We start from the raw sequence: 19274 nt of genomic DNA, 5'->3' as shown, positions 1-19274 counted from the left end.
GGTCCAAAAGCATTAGACATGGATTCAATATAACTATAAGCAACATTTTGCTGTTGGTTTTGAGTCAGGGTTTTACTATGCAGCCCAGACTAGCTTCAGACTTTAGATTCCTCCTGTCTCCGCCCTCTGGGGCAGATTACAGGTGTGTGATACCTTTGAGTAACTTTTTAAAATCAGTCATAAGAGAAAACAGCAGCTGATAGAACTTCAAGTTTTATCTTCTTCAGGAGTTGACTCAGTTTAAAGTGTTCATTCTTAGAAGCCATGTCATCAGACTTCTCTAGAAGATCTGGGAGTGTCTCATCTTCTCCAGAGCAAGCAGTGTTTCCCATCATAGTCTGGGCAGAGCTTCAGCTAGCCAGACCATGTGAGGCTGGTCTGCATGCCTCAGCAGCACTGTTCATTGCATTTTCTCAGTGCCCTATAGTGGTGGGAAAGTTTGCTGCCAGACACCTGAGTTAGCATTAGGGCCATGGAGGTGGTCCCTTCATGTGTACATAGATAATCGCGTCAGCTTCAGGGATACTGTTTTGTGTCGACCTTCTTTGAGGAACTACCGTTTTCATCATGTGCCGTGGCTGCTCTGTGAGCTACATCTTCCTTCAAGCACTTCCCCTCCCACCAATGTGCCTGGTGCTTGCAGTTTGGTGACTTTTTTTAAACCATAGTTTGTTTCATTGTGTTGAGCGGAGCACCAGGGAGTAAGGCTAACGCTGAGGTCTTCGGCTGAAAGCTGAGATGTTCTTCTCATTTTTATACAGAACATGGAGCAGATGAGACAGTCATGGCCAGAGACTCTAGAGCAGGTTGTCTGCCCGCCTGCTGTCCTTACAGCAGACAGGTGCTTTTCCCCTGGTGTTTCTGAGGAAAGCGCGCGTCTGTGAAGCTCTGCTTCCCCACAGCGTACTCAGCAAGGCGTTCCATACTTTTAGTCCCCTAACAAGCAGCATCTTTGGGGTCCTCCTTCCTCCAGGAAAACGCTCACTTCAGCATCTCCGAGTCCTTGATTGCCGCCATTGAGCTGATGAAGTGCAACATGATGAGCCAGTGTCTAGAAGAGGAGGAAGTAGAGGAGGAAGATAGTGACCGAGAGATCCAGGAACTGAAGCAGAAGATCCGCCTTCGGCGCCAGCAGATACGCACCAAAAACCTGCTCCCTGCATACCAGGAGACTGAGAATGGAAGTGAGTAGGCCTGTGACCGTCGAGTACATGCCTCTTTATGGCTTCACAAGCTTGGGCCATGTGGCCTTTCACCTCTGCTCTTCATGTGACATGTTATGCCTCAGCTGAGGGTTCCTCTGCTGTCAGAAGGCAGTACTGTGGTGGTCTGTGTTATTGGTGATGGTGTTATTTTTCCCTTGATAGACTAGGAATATCCCTAGAACTCATGTTTCCTACATCAGAAACAGCTTTATTTCAGAATGGGCTTCCAAGGTGAGAACTAAGGCCAGGAGTCACAGATGGGCTTCTCCAAAGTTGAGTGGAGCAGCAACAAGTGTCAGTTCTGTGTATAGCTTCAGTCCCAGCTAGGTCCTGTCCCTGATCCTGTCTGTGACTGTGACGATCTCAATATCACAGGCTTCCGGGTCACCTCCAGCAGCTCCCAGTTCAGTTCACGGGATTCAACACAGCTCTCAGAGTCCGGCTCTGCTGAGGATGCTGACGACTTGGAAATCCAAGGTGAGGAATGACAGCTTGTTACAGGGGTGTTTATTACTTGTTTCTTCTCATTTGAAATGCTGGGCTGAGTGACCCCTGAAGAAGATCTTCACTATGACCCATTACGGAGCACCGTTATTGTAAGGGATGGCTACTCTTGCTAAAAACGCTGATAACATGCATGAAGATGACAGCCTTGATCAGAAGGGGGCCAGCTGTTGGTGTTACTCTGACTCTGTCCTCACGTCTGTACCTCTCTCTTGGGTCCTCACAATTATTCCTCCTCCTAGCTGAGCCAAACCATATGATTTAGACTGTTTCCCTGGGCTCCATAACACCAGGAAATTGCTCCAAAACCTGTTAAAAGGGGGGAAAAAAGCTTTATTGTAATTAAAAAACAAGACAGGAGTCATTAAGGGAGAAGCAAAAAAAAGAAAAGAAGAAATAAAGGAAAACCCATGAGTTTACATAGCTTTAATTCCTTTGTCAGCAGACTTCGGGCACTGTCCAGCCTTGGTGCAGTCGTCAGTCAGTGGAGGAAGTGGGGCTGCGATGGGGAAAACATGCATAGGAAAGCAGGTCACTGAATGTGCCTTTTGCATCACCGCCTCCCTGAGCCCTGATAGCAGGCCAAAGAAACAAGTCCAACCTGGTGACTCAGGGAGTTACTGGTTTACTTATAGGCTACATCACTAATAATAATAATTATAATGGTAATAATAGTAATTGTAAAAATCATACCAGCATGAGCGACAGACTCCCAAGAGCTCCATAGACAGAGTCCTGCCTTTGGCTAACAGCCTCCTGTACATTGTAGTACCTCCTAAGACCACATGCAGCCCGGTATAGCACTACTCAGAGCCCAGGACATAAGAGTAACTGAGCAGCGGGGCAGTGTGGTGACGCACACCTTTAACCTCAGCACTCGGGAGGCAGAGGCAGGCGAATTTCTGAGTTGGAGGCCAGCCTGGTCTACAGAGTGAGTTCCAGGACAGCCAGGGGAACACAGAGAAACCCTGTCTCGAAAAGAAAAAAAGAAAAAAAAAAAAAAGTAACTGAGCAGCTGAACTCTCAGGCAACGGTCTGATGGTCTTCCACCCCAGTCTGTGTGAAGGAGAGTGGCAGTAGATTCCATCTTGAGAAGGTCTCGTGGAGTCTAGCCAGGGATCAGCTGCCCTGCTTCCAGCCTGGCAGAAGCCACATCATACTTGAAAAACATGCCTCACAACAGCCCTATTTCTGCAAGCCATAGATTTCTTCAGGTCCCAACAAAAAGACAAACTAGCAGCAAATAAACACAATAATTCAGGTTTATAAACTCTCCTCCATGGAAAAACTAAGTGTGACCTCCTTACAGAGCTGAACTGTCAGCACTCCATTATAACAGTGTAAAATGATACTGAATAGATATATTATTCTTTTAACCTTCAGAGTCCTCCCAAGTAACCAAAGTTTTTCCCACTCTGAAATCCAGATTTTGCACAAATTGTATAGGCCTCTAAGATATTTTTTCTGTGTTCTTCTTAATGTATCAGATGGCCACTTAAAACTCCTTTTCCCACTTCATTTTTCTGTTTTGTTTTTTGTTTTTGTTTGTTTGTTTGTTTGTTTCAAGACAGGGTTTCTCTGTGTAGCCCTGGCTGTCCTGGAATTCACTCTGTAGACCAGGCTAGCCTCGAACTCAGAAATCCACCTGCCTCTGACTCCTAAGTTTGGGGAATAAAGGCGTGCGCCACCACTGTCTGGCTCCCACTTCATTTGTCAGTGGGTTCTTTTTAACCATAATTCTCACAAAGTACACTCCTATTGGAAACTGTTGCTTCCTTTGTGGGCTCCCAGGGTGTGTGTGATCAGCTAATTCCCTGTTGGTTCTGACAGAAGTCCTTAAAGGAAACAGCCATAGGGCATGATTTCTCAATTCTAGGCCCCTGCCGTTCTCTATGGTGTGGGACTGCCTTGAAGCTTGAGGTGTTTGCCTCTACACTCTGCCCTCCTCAGTGCTCAGAAACATGGCCAGCTGTTCCTAACATCACCCTTAGCTCCTCTGGGGGAGGTGCTTGAAGCTGGACTGGTTTTGGGAAGTAATAGCATGTCTTTTCCAAGCCTTTCCTCACGTATGGATATGAGCTGCACAAAAGTCACAGCCTGACCCCAAGGATTGTCAGGCTCAGAACTTTCTTTCTGTCTTTATCCTCATTATCACACAGATGGTAGCGAAGGCTCTAACCTGACTCCCATGTTACAGAATGGACTCTCAGTGTCAGTGGCCTCACTGTTCTCAGGTAGCCGTGCTGGAGGTGTGGAGGTGCTTCTGCATGCACGTGTGGGACTGTTGGCACCAGCTTGTACACATACGTGATCTGTGACACTCGTCAAGGTCAGGAGACCTACGTGGTCTGGAGAACACTAGACTTAATGCAGGAGCAATTTGGATATTCCTATGCCCTTTTCCATATGCCTAAAGTCCTTGCCATCTCCCCTCACAGTGATAATTTTAGATTAGGTAATCATGTGACTGGGAGGGTGTCAAAATTTAGAAAAGACTGGTCAAAACTAGAAAAACAGTTATGTCTTGGATTTTTTTGGTACTAGTGGTACATAAAGGCATATTATTGCACAGCAGTTTGAATAGGGAACATTGAATGTTAAGAGTTTTATATGTAACAGGGAGTTGAAGTCACAGGAGAGAAGTGTCTAAGGAGTAAAGAAGACCATAGAGAACACAGATGGCAGCCTCTCCCAAGGGCTAGCATGCAGCACCAGGCTGTAGCCCCAAGTCCGAGGTGGAGGCTGCCTGCAGAGAAGCATCTGAAGTCACAGAGTTGCCTTGAGTCGCCTTATGGGTGCCATCCAGAGGGAGAAGCCCAGCTGACAGCTCCACTGGGAAGCTCTTCTCAGTGCCTTACCTCAGCTCAGGCAGGACTAGGAGGAGCAGCCAGTGGAGAAGGGCTGCCCCTGACACTTACCATAAAGCCCTCCAAGATGCACTGTGGGAAATCGCCGTGAGAGGAACCACTCATTGCTCTACGTTGTGGCACTGCCAAGGGCACACTCCTTGGGCAGTATCAGTGTGCTGAGCTGCCAGCTGAGGTAGGAGCGCAGCTGACTGCAACAGGACAAAGGCCTTCCTTCTCAGTGTCCTCCCAGTGCCCTCTACACACAAGGTTTTACCTATGCCAGCTGCCCCAGGAGACATGTTTGAAGCACAGATCTACAGCTCAAAGGCAATAAATTGAAACCTAATATAATATACAGAAAAGGGTACTCATGAACTGTTTTTTTTTTTTTTTTCTGATAAGAAAATCAGGTTTTGCTAAATAGTTTTCTGTCAACTTGATACAAGCTGGAGTTCTCTGAAAGAAGGGAACCTCAATTGAGAAAACGCCCCCATAAGTTTCAGCTGTCAGTCCTCTGTGGGCGGGGCCATCCCTGGGCTGGTGGTCCTAGGTTCTTTCTATAAGAAAGCAGCCTGAGCAAGCCAATAAACGGTACCTCTCTACGGCATCTGCATCAGCTCGCCTCTAGGTTCCTGCCCTACTTGAGTGTCTGTCCTGACTTCCCTTGGTGATGGACCTGTAAGTGTAGGCTGAAATCAACCCTTTCTTCCTTGAGTTGCTTTGGTCGTAGGGTTTTGTCGCAGCAATCCCCTAGCTAGGATGAAGTCCAGGGCCATCAATTGCCTCTCTTCTCACTGTTAAATAAAAGTTTAACAGTAATAGTAGTTCTCCATTTTACAGTTTTCCTCTTTGAATTAACAATTACAGAGAATTCACTGGCATTGCATCTCCAGCATGCATGTGGATGTCTGAGGGCAACCATGTGGATCCTGGGGTTTGAACTCAAGTCCCTGTGGCTGGCAGCAGTCACTTTTACCTCTGGAGCCATGTTGCCAACCCCTGTTTTTTTTCTTTTGTATTTTATAAATTTTCCCAGTCAGTAATAATTGCCTTATTCTAAGAAAAGCATCAAAAATGCTTCAAATAAATTCTCCTCGAAGAACATATTTGCTTTAAAAATACGTTTGTTTTTGTTCAAAAGATTAATAAGAATGTTTATAATTGTTTTAAACTCACTAGGAAGGTGCAGACTTCTTTCTGTTCTCTATAGAATACTTTCCTTCTTGTCTATTTTAGACTTGGTATTGTTTTATCATTGTGCTCAATTAGTGGTCCACCCACATCAACTTAGTCATCTGCTTGAACTAACTTGAGTCATGGGGTGCCTCTCGGGCTCAGTAACGTTAGCATGTTAGATGGGTGTCAGGCCCCATACCCACTGGGCTATCAGGACTGCCTCAACTCTGCTCTGGGGTAGGGTTCTTATGCCAAAGCAGTTGCAGTATTGATGATTAGCTGAAAGATCCCTGTCACATACCTCCTCCCTACCTTTTTATGTATCTTGTGAAAAAGGACAATAAACAGATTAAAGCTAGCTTTATTATAGGCTCTAAAGAAAAGAAAATAAAGAGAATAAAAGAGACTTCCTTACTTGGAGATGAAATGCTTTGCTTAAAAACAGTATATTCTGAGAAATGTATCCATAGGTAATTTTGTGTAACTATCACAGACCATAGAATTTACTTACAGAGACTACTGTTGCACTATGATAGAATCTCAAGGGGACCACTGTCATATGCATTGGCCTTCATTGACAGAAACACCATTGTGTGGCATAGTTGTAGTTTTATGGAGACAATGGTTTCCTTAGCAACAGTTATCAAATGCCTCTTTGTAGTGTGTAACACTTTTTTTTTTTAATAGCCCAGGCCTATGGTATGAAAATCAGTTAGCCCCTTATCCAAGGATGTCTAAGATTTTCTTTCTTTTTTTCCTCTCTCCCGAGTGGGATGAAATTTGCAAATATTTTAATTGCTTTTAGCCATGTATCCATTCAGGAAATACTCTCTGAAAGTCTTTTATATAGAATGTAGTATGAATGCTATTTGACAAGACAAGATTCATGTTCAGCCCAAGTAGTGGTGGTGATCCCCAAACCAACAGTGCGGAGCCAGCAGTTGTGTGAGGGTCTGATGCTGTTGCCACTCTTGCATCCTCCTCCCCATGACACAGTGACAGTAGACCAGACAACGGGCAGTGCTTCGGAATGTGCACAATTTAGATGACTCAAATTCAGACAGAAAATATGACATAGATGAGCAACATTTTGTCAAATAAAATGTTCTTTTTGTAATTACCAGCCCCCAAAATGGTTGGTGTCTGGTTTTTATATGCTTTGAAGCAGATGAGGGTTGGGATAGAGTTCAGTAGTAGAGGTCTTGCCTGTCACCATCAGGCCCGAGTTTGATTTCCAGCCCTACCCCCAAACAAATAGCAAATTGGAAGCTGCCGCATGTGGCTTTGAGACCAGCAGTTTGTGAACCATATTATTTGTGTTATTCTTGTATCTAGAACTATGTTCAAGATGTTATACATTTCACTGAGTTAGACATAATCTTATTTCCTCAGAGATATTCTGTAATCCAGTTGCACACACAAAAGAATCTATGAGCAGTTGAAGCCTGAGGCACAGCTGAGCTACTTGTGGCCAAGTGCAGATGATGTCATGTAAGCCTAGTGCTCTGCTGGGGGCGTCAGACACAGGAGATGGGTCATTGTGCAGGACTAATTAAGGGAAAAAAAGGGTCCTCTCATTGGGCATCAAAGGAAGTAAGAAATGAGATTACCAACAAAATAGCCTTTCCATGACTTGGTTAGGCGCTGACTAGCTTTCTAGAACATGACTCTGTAGCATTTGGCTAGATGAGGTCTCTGGGGGCTCAGGCCTCCCTTTACATTTTGGGAAGTCTAATTTTTCTATAGTTATATATGAGATTTCCATAGTAATGGTCATGTTAACAGTCTATAGTAAGCTGGTTACAAGGGTTCTCCAGGGGAAGCTCTTCCCTTCCCTGAGCCATCAGACAGGAGTAAAACCAACCCATGAAACTTCATTCTAAAGCTAGAGAAAACAGCTGACCTTCAGGGGTGGTGGTCAGCAGTTAGACACAACTGTCCAGCTCCACAGGCTAACGCCTCTAGGATCTCAGTTTTATGTGGATGATAATTCTGTCATTAAAAAAGCCGAACAGAGCCCTTTCCTTTAGGTGCTCTAACACACGCTCCTCCGGCCTCAGCCTCTCCAGCGCTGGAATTCCAAGCATGAGCTTCCTGCCACACTGGCTTTGGAAGCATGTCACTTAATAGAGCTTGAAACCAAAGACTGGAGGAGAGGCTTGGTTGTCCCGCCTGGTTTGTGCCTGCACCAAGCGTGCCCCCGTTGTGCCTTGCAGATCTCTTTCTCACACTGTCTTACGCCAAACATGTGTGTGTGTTCCCCTCAATCTGTACACATTGGCCTTCCCAGTGCTCCGCACAGTGTCACTAATTCAGCCTGGTTGTGACACGGATGGAAATGGACTCTTAAGTAGCGTGTAGTGCTTCACCTGTTTTGTACCCTGCATGGAATGTAGCACCTAGCCGCCACCCTAGTACTTAGCCACAGCACCCTGCTATGGGTACCTTGGCTTCCCTTCCTTTCCCATTTCCTGCTCTCCTTATCTCTGGTTTCCATGTAGACGCTGACATCCGGAGGAGTGCAGTCTCAAACGGCAAATCATCCTTCTCCCAGAATCTGTGAGTATCTTTCATCTGTGTAATGACTTTGTGCTGTGTGGAAAAACAAACCCAGATCATGGCCTGTGGGTGAGAAAGGTCACAGCAAAAGCCGTCCCGTCTCTAGAAGAGGCAGGGTTCGAGTGATGGCCTGTTCCATGGTGGCCACTCAAGGGGAGAAAGACCACATCTGTGAGAGGTACAAAAGCAGTTTCACCGACTTTATTTTATAAACAGGCCGAGTGCCCATCTTAAGTAAAGAGGCTGAACTTTAGAGAAAGGAAAATACAGAATTCCTAACTGCAGTACCACGTACTGCAGGAGGGTGAGATCAGTGCTTGTGTGTAGTCACGTCAGAACAGCACATGAGTGTTTGGCACCGAGTAAAGAAAGTGAGCCGCTGAGAAGGTCGGCTGTGTGGTCCTGGGCCCCAGCGGCGGTGGGAAGCCCCAGTCATCCTGACCCCGTGTACTCAGTCCTCCTCTCCCTTCCAGCTCGCACTGCTTCCTGCACTCCACATCGGCTGAGGCAGTGGCCATGGGGCTTCTGAAGCAGTTTGAGGGGATGCAGCTTCCAGCTGCCTCGGAGCTCGAGTGGCTAGTCCCAGAGCATGATGCTCCACAGAAGGTAGGCTGCCTTTCCCATCCTTCCCTGCCCAGGAGCCTGTGAACCTGCTGCTCTTGTTCTCCTGGCTCACATGGCCCAGACTGGAGTGAACCTAGGTCTCTTTCCTTATTCAGCAGCAGACATTGTTTACAAGTGTGTTGAGTGCCTGAGTGCCTGAGTGAGTGAGTGAGTGAGTGAGTGCCTGAGTGAGTGGGTGAATGGGTGAATGCTTGCCTGCCTAGGTTTCCCTGGCTGTTGTTTCTTCACCATCCTCTTCCACAGAGAAAAAGCTCATGTTTGCGTCTAATGTTTAAGGTCCTGTGAGAGTGAATTGCTCAGACTCCTTTCTGCTCTGTAGTTGAATCCTTTGAGGTGTAAGGCATGCTGGCATAGTAAAGGCCTCAGGAAGTGTAGGGGCAGTGCCAGCAATGGGTACCAGCATTCTAGAATGCTGTCTCTCTGCCTCTTGGAACTCAAGATCCTGGCTTCTTGTAGCCTGGTACCTACTTGTTCATTTTTAAATCAGATTTGTTAAAGCCTCAACCTATGATAATCCTGGAATATTGTCTCATCATCTCTGCTTCTGTTGCGGCCAGAAGGGCTAAGCATACGTGTTCCCATCCATCGATTGTCCAGGCCAGCTCATGTGCGCTTTCCTCCTCCAGCTCCTGCCTATCCCCGACTCCCTGCCCATCTCACCAGATGACGGGCAGCACGCGGACATCTACAAGCTGCGGATCCGCGTCCGTGGCAACCTGGAGTGGGCTCCACCCCGGCCGCAGATCATTTTTAATGTTCATCCAGCCCCCACGTGAGTAGCCAGTGTCGGAGGAGATGCGTTCTCTTTGCTCTATAGGAGCTGTCTTCTTTCTTACCTGTGTGTCTCTGCCTCTGGCTGTGCCTTCCACACATTGCTGTGTATTTAAAAGCATGGAGAGACGACCCTCCATTTTACTCTTGCTCTTATATTCTTCTAGCCATTGCATTCTCTCCCACACTTAACTGGACCCCACACCCCTGTGAGTCCACATTCCCAGACCGTGGCCTTCCTCCCAGCACTGTGAGCTCACTGTTTTCTTCTCCTTTTAAGATAAATCTTTTCTCTCCCTTTGTTCTGTCCTCACCCCTTGCATTTGTTCAGACAGACGATCCCTTACTCACTGCAGTGGGCTGACCCAGTAAACCCTGACCTCATAAACCCTCACTCTGCACTCGCGCTCCCAGTAGAAAGGGAGCTTGTCCAGCTCTACAAAGTTGGTGGACTCTTGGCGCTCCCATCCTTTCAAGAGTCTTCTCGCCCTCACCCTTTAAGCCCCTGAGCCCTGTGTAGCTGCCGTCTGCTAACCCCCTCTCCTTTACCTTCTGTAGGAGGAAGATTGCCGTGGCCAAGCAGAATTACCGCTGTGCGGGATGTGGCATCCGGACAGACCCTGGTAAGTCCCATCATAATGACCCAAGAACTTTGTCCTCCCCCACGCCTGTCCTAGGTGATGGAAGGGGAGAGAGGACAGGTGGGGGAAGGGAAAAAGTCCTGGAGCAGGAGGGGAGGGCATTACCTCAGGGAGCAGCACTACCAGAACCATATCCTGGAGAAACTGGCTCACTGCAGCTAGGCTCTTAGAGACTGGATTTGGATTCTTCAGTAGCCTCAAGGGTGGGGTGCAGGAGCCATAGGTCCCACTGTGCGAGTTCCCAGCTTTGGTTAGACGTCAGTTGACTCTCCCTGCCTGCTGTTTGAGGGGCCACCAGCTTCTGAGTACCAAGTCACACCAGCCTCTGCTTCCTGGGCTTCTTCTAGACTATATCAAGCGGCTGCGGTACTGTGAGTACCTAGGCAAGTACTTCTGCCAGTGCTGCCACGAGAACGCCCAGATGGTCGTCCCCAGCCGCATTCTGCGCAAATGGGACTTCAGCAAGTACTACGTCAGCAACTTCTCCAAGGACCTGCTCCTGAAGATCTGGAATGATCCTCTCTTCAATGTGCAGGACATCAATAGCGCCCTCTACAGGAAGGTCAAGCTGCTTAACCAAGTTCGGGTGAGATAGCTGAACAAGCTGGGCCTTGGATGCCTGCTTCTGTCCTAGCTCCTGTTTCTGTTGGTGCAGTTGCCTTAGGTCACCACACTTCTTGTCACAGTCACCGTTCATGTTCTGAGGACTTTCTTTTTTTTTTTTGGTTTTTCGAGACAGGGTTTCTCTGAGCCCTGGCTGTCCTGGAACTCACTTTGTAGACCAGGCTGGCCTCGAACTCGGAAATCCGCCTGCCTCTGCCTCCCGAGTGCTGGGATTAAAGGCGTGCGCCACCACGCCCGGCTCTGAGGACTTTCTTGTTTGTTCTCCAGTGCTGGGGACTGATGCCCTTAGAGCTAGCAAGGCCTCTGTCCCAGAGCCACACTCGCACAGTTCCTGTGTGCTTGTCCTGCCAGACTCGCAAACCTCGAAGCAGCTCTGAGGCTCGATAGCACTGGGAAGCAAAGGCAATTTCTGCCCTCACAGATAACGGGGCTGGGCATTTGAATCCCAGAGTTCTCAGCGGTTGCCATTGTGTCTGATGAGCACACTGAAGTGAGGTGTGGAAGGTTTGACTGAGAGGTGCTGTGTGAAGAGTGGGGGGCTGGCTGCCCCTCTAACAGGTCCTTCTCTCTCTCCTCCTCCACCCAATGTCTTGTCTGCAGCTGCTGCGGGTTCAGCTGTACCACATGAAGAACATGTTTAAGACGTGCCGACTGGCCAAAGAGTAAGTCTCCCGTGGAGGCCAGAGTCCTCCGGCTGCCCTGTTGTCTCTTAAAGCCTATGTCCCAACTGTTGGCTGCTTTACCTGAGGAAGAGTTTGCGGAAATGTCTGAAATTAGTGGGAAGCCATGACAGTAATTAAATTGTGTCTCTTTTGAAAAGGACTATCTGTCCAAGGTGAGACACTGTTTTCCAAGCCCACTCTACAGAATTTATAAATAAAATAATTTTGGTATGGAGAGCTGGGGTAGCCTAGAATACCTGGGCTGGCTGAACGTCTTTGTCCCCTCTTCCCATCCCCTTAACTTCTCTCCTTCTGAGTTTGGTACGGTCATGCACCATGGGAAATGTTTATTTCCTTTCCTCCCTCTGCCTCTCATTTCTGCAGGCTCCTGGATTCCTTTGACGTGGTTCCAGGCCACCTAACAGAGGACCTCCATCTGTACTCACTGAATGACCTGACTGCAACCAAGAAGGGAGAACTGGGGCCCCGGCTGGCCGAGCTCACCAGAGCGGGAGCCGCCCACGTAGAGAGATGCATGGTGAGGCGACCTTGCTCTGCCCTGCAGCCGAGGCTTTGCTCCGGGCTTAGGTGGGGCAGGGTTCTTGCCATTTAGCTCCCCTTATGGATAGTTGACACTGAGAGAAACCAGAAGGGCTTGTGGTTCTCTAAGTCCGTGAGCAATAGGTTCTTCTTATCTGAAGAACCCGGAGTTAGAGGAGGGAGCACTGCTGAGCTGGGGCAGGAGGATCTGAGTCCAGAGTCAGCCTGGGCTATTCATCAAGACCCTGTCTTGAGAAAACAAAAATACAAAAACAATTAGGACAAGAGTTAATGCAGGTGTTGGCCCAGGCTAGACTGAGCAGCCTCCAGTGAAGAAGGCCACACTCAGTAGGACCTTGACCACAATCTAGAGGCTGCTGTTTTCAGTCACAGTCTCCAGCAGTTTGCTCTCTCTGTAAGACCATTTTCTTCTTTCTGGAATGAAGGTGACCCTTAGATGAACTGTCCTTCCCTCTTGAGCTTTTGAGGACTGATGAAGTAGCTTACAGCATCTCTGTAAATTCTACTTACAAGGATCAACATGCTAGAAACCTGGAAATGAGACTTTTAGATCTGCCCGTGTCAGCTGCCTGGTTTGTGGCCTGTGGCAGGGTGAGGGGTGTGTACGGTGGGGTTGGGATGGACACACTGCAGTATAGCCTGACTAGAGGGTGATGTTTCTGGGAAACACCCTTACTTTACCTTTTATCTTAATAAGTTGTGCTATATGTTTCAAAGTAAAAATCGATACTGGAGTACAGCTTTGAGGACTATCTTCTTCGCACCCCCCCTTCACCCGTTCTTCGTCACTGAGGGCTGCTCCAGTGGCAAGGACTGCTCAAACCTGTGTCTCTTGTCCATCCCTGAAGCTTTGTGTGTGGTGTCCAGCCCTGCTGTGGCTCTCATACTCCCAAGTCCAGCCCGAGGCTGTATGTCACAGACACTAGACCCTTCACCTGCTCAAAGGTTTATTTATGACTCGCTTCCCCTCCTGGAGTTCACCCTCTGAAGCCAGCCCTTCACTTTTCCTGTTACTCTCCACAGCTGTGTCAGGCCAAGGGCTTCATCTGTGAATTCTGTCAGAATGAGGAGGACGTCATCTTTCCTTTTGAGCTGCATAAGTGCCGGACCTGTGAAGGTGAGGGTCATTGCTAGATGGGAAACCACTGTACTCCCTGCGAGTCCTCTGTTAGCGGGAGTGTGGTGTGAGTGACTCCACACTCCAGCCCCGAGCACCAGCTGTGGGGAGGAGTAGCTGTGGTGGGGAGAAGCGGCTGTGGTGGGGAGGAGCAGCTGTGGTGGGGAGGAGCGACTGTGGTGGGGAGGAGCAGCTGTGGGGAGGAGCGGCTGTGGGGAGGAGTGGCTGTGGTGGGGAGGAGCAGCTGTGGGGAGGAGCGGCTGTGGTGGGGAGTTGCTTCCAGCCCAGGATAATACGAATCGTTTTCTTCTCTCTCCTTTTCAACCGGAATGAACAGAGTGTAAAGCATGTTACCATAAAACTTGCTTCAAGTCTGGACGCTGCCCCCGGTGTGAGCGGCTGCAGGCCCGACGGGAGCTGCTGGCCAAGCAGAGCCTGGAGTCCTACCTGTCTGACTATGAGGAGGAGCCCACGGAAGCCTTGGCTCTAGAGGCCACCGTCCTAGAGGCCACCTGAGGAATACACTAAGCCCTTTGTGCAAGGGTCTGGCGAGGGTCAGAAATAGACTGAGCCACACCTTCAAGGAAGGTGGGGCCTTTTAAAAATATATATATTGTCATTTTTTATGACTTGTCTGCTGTCCAAGTGTAGGCAACCTTTCTTGGTTGATGGATCCAGTCTCTTGTGACAGCTGTCTGTGGGCACTGGGTATTTTTGTCAGGGGAATGGACATCGAGACCCAGTTCTGACCCGCTCGGCCTCTTCCACTAGGACCAGATCTGGTTACAGCTGCAGCTAACGATCATTGCCACTGTTGACTTAGTTCCTCAGCGTCTGAGCCAGGCCTCTCTCAGCCAGCGACCTTCTCCTTTGCTGCTGAAGCAGGAGAATGGTCTTTTCTCAGGCCTAGTCCTAACAGAGACTAAGACTGTGCCCTGAGGCACGGGAGAGAAGGGGGTATACAACGGGCATTCTGTCTGGCCACGTAGGTATGGGGGGGGGGCAGGTAGGAACAGAACCGTCCTTGCTCTAGCATCCTCGGGATCTCAAGGGGCAACCATGACTCCCCTGTTTCAAATATTCCTGGCATAGGTGGGCACAAGCTGGTTTGTGTACTCTGGTGGGCTTGGTGAGCAAAGACCAGATCTGAGTCTTAGGTCAGGCCACAAGCCTATAAATGCGGCTGCAGCTGGTGCTTAAGGAGCATAGACATCTCCTCCGGGGTGGTCAGTCTCTCAGTTAACTATCGTGAGTGCAGGTGTGCTTCATGCTCAGGCAAGTCCCTGGTGCAACCTAAGGCGAGGATAGAAACCCCATCCACCATCTTAATAGTGGGTTCCATACTGCTCTGTACGACTATGTGATCATTGTGGTTCCAGTACAGGTATGACCCAACTCCATTCTCTGTCCCCTTCCCCCAGAGAGCTGCAGCCCTTCCTCTTGGCTGATCTCTTGCCTTAGCTTCTTTTCTCAGAGTTGGGGGAAGCCGGCCAACTAGTAGCACTAACTAAAGCACTTGGCAGTTTGTGAATGTGTCTGTTTGCTCAGAGTAACAGGGCCTTTATGCAGTTAACTAACTCTTCAGCTTTGTAATCTATGTCAAACCATCCATTTCATGGTACTAATTTTAATAGACTCTTCCCCTATCACCTAATGTGCATTTTTTGTGGGAATCGCCCTGGACTAGGCTGCACATGATGGTGGTGGTGTTTGAGTTGCTGCAGCACCGACCTCGGTAAACACTGGTCAGGGCTGCCTCTCAGAGCCTGGCAGTTCTGTGAACTAACGTCCACAGCCCTCTTGTTCTGGAGCCGGCCTGTGGCTTCCTGTACTTGACTGCTAGTAAAATCATTGGTCCAGGCAGTGCCGCAGGCCGTCAAATGGAGTTGCATGTTGTTGATGGAAGCTGACAGGTAGCTGTGCTTAGAGGGAACGAGGGATCTCCCAGAGAGGCAGAAGGGGCATGACATAACAGCCAAGCTGAGCTCCAGCAGAGCAAGAGGGAGCATGCCAGGCTACTTCCAAGGTGTGGCTCCTCTGCCTCACCCTTGGGATCTGACAACTACATGGACTGGATGACCGGGACTGCTCTCAGTAGTCAATGAGGCAGAAAGCCGAGGCCAGAGCCAGTTCTGCAGAGCTGGCTAGAAATCCCTCCCAACTCAGTTATCACTGAGTCAGACCTCAGAGTCAGACTCTGACTCCAGGGCCAGTTCCTGGCTGACTTCCGTCCAGCTGCTCACTGAAGTCACCACACTGTAGGAGACTTCCACCCATGCTCCCAGTTCACACAGGCTCAGGCAGTCTCACTGACGTCCCTGTTCCTTTCCACCTCCCCCACCCCATCCCTCTAGATCACATACCTTTTAGAGCTCCTGAGTCTGCTGTCATTACTGACCAAATACCCATGTTTGTTTATTTGAGGAGCCGGAGCAGGGGGTGTGGTGAAAGCACTTTGTCACTTAAAGTATCTGAGGATCCCCTGCTGCACTGATGGGAGGTGGGAGTGGAGCTTAGGGGAGGGAGCAGCATTCTGTACAGAGGGGACAGCTCCAAGTGCTCTGCACTTAAGGGGCTCTTCTTCCTCTGCTGAGGGCTGGAGAGCTTTTGCCGAACAGAAAAGGAGCAAGAGTCTAAATAAAAACTCTGTTTGTGTACAGCCTGTGTTTAGAACTGGATTTTCACCTGCTGTAATTTACGCACATCCTGACAGTCCATGGTCTCTTTAATAAACTAAGGAAAATAAATCTTGCCTTTTATTTACCTGCCTTGACGACTATGGAATGGTTTTGTGTATTTACTGAAAAGTGACTGCATCTGAAAATCCCTGTGTGATTTTTGTGGACTCTCCTCCACGTGACTCTTTTGTTAGTTGTTCTGTTAAGGTTATTGTTGTTGGGTTTTAAACACAGGGTCTCACCATGTATCCCAGACTGGCCTCAAACGTGGAATCCTCCTGCCTCTGCTGGGATGATAGGTCACACACCATCACACACTATACACATGGCTCTTTAGATGCCTCTCTGTCATCTCCCACCATGGTCTAAAACCAACTCTTATCTCTGCAAACCTAACCATTGGTGACTCAGCTCTGAAAGCTGACTTCCTCTGGGTCAGGTTACACGTCTGTCATCAAGTTTGTTGATTGTCCTTTTCTTTGGCTGTATCGCATTCCATTCCTCCCACTCTGGCACAAATGCTGACTGTTCTCTCAGTTGTCTGGGGTCTCACCAGCTTCTTCCTGTTCATTCACTTTCAACAAATATTCCATTACCCACTACACACCAATGTCTGTGGTAGTCTGTGGGGCTATAGCAAAGAACAAAGTGGAGACAGGCCTTCCCATAAGGAAGTGAAACACTTTTGTGGCCCACAGACATTACACAAAATCACCAAAGTGAATGGATAGTCAGCCATCTGTGCCTGCAGGTCTTGGTTAAAAAGCTGGACATGGTGACATATACCTATAATCCTAGCACTTGGGAGGCTCAAAAAGCCAAGATATTTAGAAAAAATACAGTAAAAGCTACCACAAATTTAAGAACACAGTGTAGTAGCTCTTTACATTCTATTAGCTATTATGAGTTATATAGACATTTAAAATATATATGATGAAATATGATAGAGATAAATATATGATAGGAATAAGATGTGATACGAGTAGATTCCCTACAAATATTAAGCTATTTTATATGAAAGATTTTGAGCATTGATGGGTCTCGGGAACCCTAGAACCAGTCGCCTGCAGGTAAAGGACAGCTGGTGATAATCTCCACTGATGGCTACAAAGAAAAGACCAAATGCTATTTCAAACAAATCCAGGACCAGAGAAAGGTGACATTCCTAATGGTTATGCAAGTCCTTCCCCCAGGTCGGGGCTCAGGCCGAAATCTTTAAACAGGAGCTGGCCTGTGTGAGGACCTGACAAGACAAGAACAGAAAAGAACTTACAGATTCGGATTTGTTTATAGGTTTTTGTTTGCTTGATTTTTTGGGTTTGTTTGTTTTTTTGTTCTGTTTTTGTTTTTTGTTTTTTGTTTTTTTTTTTGAGACTATGTTTCTCTATGTAGCCCTGGCTGACCTTGAACTTGGAAATCCGCCTGCCTCTGCCTCCCAAGTGCTGGGATTAAAGGTGTGCGCCACCACTGCCTGGCTCTGTTTATGTCTTGTAACCCACACTGGCCTCAAAATTCTCCTGCCACGGCCCCCAGAGTGCTGGGATTACAAATGTGCACCTGTCACAGCTAATTACAGTTTTACATTTAAAACCGTGTTTGTGAATGCAGGCGCGGACGTGCCCTGGCGCCTGTATAGGTCACATGACACTTTTGGGGAATGGACCATCCTCCTTTTTTGAGTGGGAGGTCTCTGATGTGTCTGTTGTGCTGCATACCCCAGACTAGATGGCCCTCAGGCTTCTGGGTAATTTCCTATCATCTCGGTGTTGGAGTGCTGGGTTACACATGATGCACACCACCACATCCAACTTTTTACATAGGTTCTAGGAATCAAATGGGTTTAAGAGGTAGTTTCAGACCCAAGGCCTGAACTTGGGTCATCAGTCTTTCATAGCCATTGCTATTACCTTTTGTGTAATTTTCCCATACCCACCACCCCTTTTTAAAAGAGGTCTCTGCACCACTCAGGCTAACTAATATCAAACTTGCTATATAGCTGAGAACAACTGTACTGGTCCATTTGCCTCTGCGTCTCCCGAGTGCTGGGATTACTGGAGTATGCCTCTATTTCCAGCACTTTTAGGCTTTATATTGAGAATTGGTGCAATAGACAAAACGTTTGTGTTACCCTAGATTTTATATTGAAGGCTTTATCCCAGTGAGGTCTTCAGATAAGACCTTTTGGGAGGCAAATGAGTGTCCTTAGAGTCAAGCCCCATGGTGCAGCTTATAAAGTCCTGCAGGAAGCCAGCCAGACAGCTCTTTCCATCCTTAGAGGGCGAAGCACAGACAACTATAAACCAGGACGAGTGTTTATAGTCACCAAGAAAGACCCCTCAAGTTCGCCAGTGGGAAAGCTGATGAAGAGTTTTATTCAAAGTGAGTGGCTGGTCGGAATGCCAGCATCCTTTGCAGAGAAAGGGCAGAGCAGAGGGTTGTTGTACTGGGGCGGAGGCTCTAGTAAAGCTCTGAAGAGGTTACAAGGAACTGGTCTAGTGGATTGTCACTGTCACCACCTAAGAACATGTCAGAAGAGAGAGCCCATCTGCTCTGCTCAGCTCTGTCTCAGCAGTCTTAAGCAGAGAACAGAAGGTTGGGAACAGCATAATGAAGAGACAGGATCAAGTACAGAATCTCAGGGAGATCAGGCTGGTCAGACTCCTGATTCATAGACTTTCCCTTGAGCCTGCGGCCAGCAAGGCAGGCCACACAGTAACAGCTGAGCTGAACACTCACCCCTGAATAACTGGAACACCCCAAAGAAAGGGAGCTAATCTGAACACTCACTCACTGCGGCACTGACCCTGCTACCTGTGTACTCCCGCGGCCTCCACTGTGTGCAGGTGTACTGTATGAGTCATGGCAGAGAAAGTGGGCAACCTTTATGGCCTCATGGCTAGGAGCCTGTGGGACCTAAAAGGCCCAGGATTATGGAGGAAGGGTTGAAGAACTTCCCCCAGATAACCTCAAACATGAGGACAACAGGACTTGGCTACCACCCTCTTCCCAACCTGGAACCATAAAGCTGCCTCTCCTACCATCAACCCTAGTAAGAATGTATTACCCCATCAGTGGCCAGGCATCAATCCTTGTTTGACCTTAAAAGCCAGATGACCTCAGTTCAGGCCAGAAAGCCTGGCACTCACTGGAAGAGATGAGAGAGCCTGGCACTCCCTGGAAGAGATGAGAGAGCCTGGCACTCACTGGGAGAGATCAGAGACCCCTGGCACTCACTGGGAGAGGTGAGAGAGCCTGGCACTCACTGGAAGAGATCAGAGACCCCTGGCACTCACTGGGAGAGGT

General features: G+C 48.3%; 1 protein-coding gene across 6 annotated transcripts in view; it reads left to right on the top strand.

The window, feature by feature from the left end:
* The window catches only part of Rubcn (rubicon autophagy regulator), a 54728-nt gene extending 38662 nt beyond the window's left edge, over positions 1-16066 (top strand). For 4 of the 6 annotated variants that reach the window (XM_029470263.1, XM_029470258.1, XM_029470257.1 and 1 more), the window contains 12 exons: positions 974-1184; positions 1581-1682; positions 3869-3943; positions 8236-8293; positions 8767-8899; positions 9544-9689; positions 10247-10311; positions 10677-10915; positions 11554-11615; positions 12000-12153; positions 13200-13293; positions 13631-16066. In XM_029470263.1, coding sequence (XP_029326123.1) covers positions 974-1184; positions 1581-1682; positions 3869-3943; positions 8236-8293; positions 8767-8899; positions 9544-9689; positions 10247-10311; positions 10677-10915; positions 11554-11615; positions 12000-12153; positions 13200-13293; positions 13631-13809 — 1518 coding nt within the window. In that variant the 3' untranslated portion in view covers positions 13810-16066. The remainder of the gene's footprint in view (positions 1-973; positions 1185-1580; positions 1683-3868; positions 3944-8235; positions 8294-8766; positions 8900-9543; positions 9690-10246; positions 10312-10676; positions 10916-11553; positions 11616-11999; positions 12154-13199; positions 13294-13630) is intronic. The other 2 variants (XM_029470262.1, XM_029470261.1) reach the window with 1 other exon arrangement.
* The last annotated feature ends 3208 nt before the right edge of the window (positions 16067-19274 follow it).

This window comes from Mus caroli, chromosome 16, assembly GCF_900094665.2.
Source record: "Mus caroli chromosome 16, CAROLI_EIJ_v1.1, whole genome shotgun sequence".
In the NCBI taxonomy this organism is placed as follows: domain Eukaryota; kingdom Metazoa; phylum Chordata; class Mammalia; order Rodentia; family Muridae; genus Mus; species Mus caroli.
Note: the sequence above shows the minus strand (reverse complement) of the source record. Positions and strands in the feature narration are given on the sequence as shown.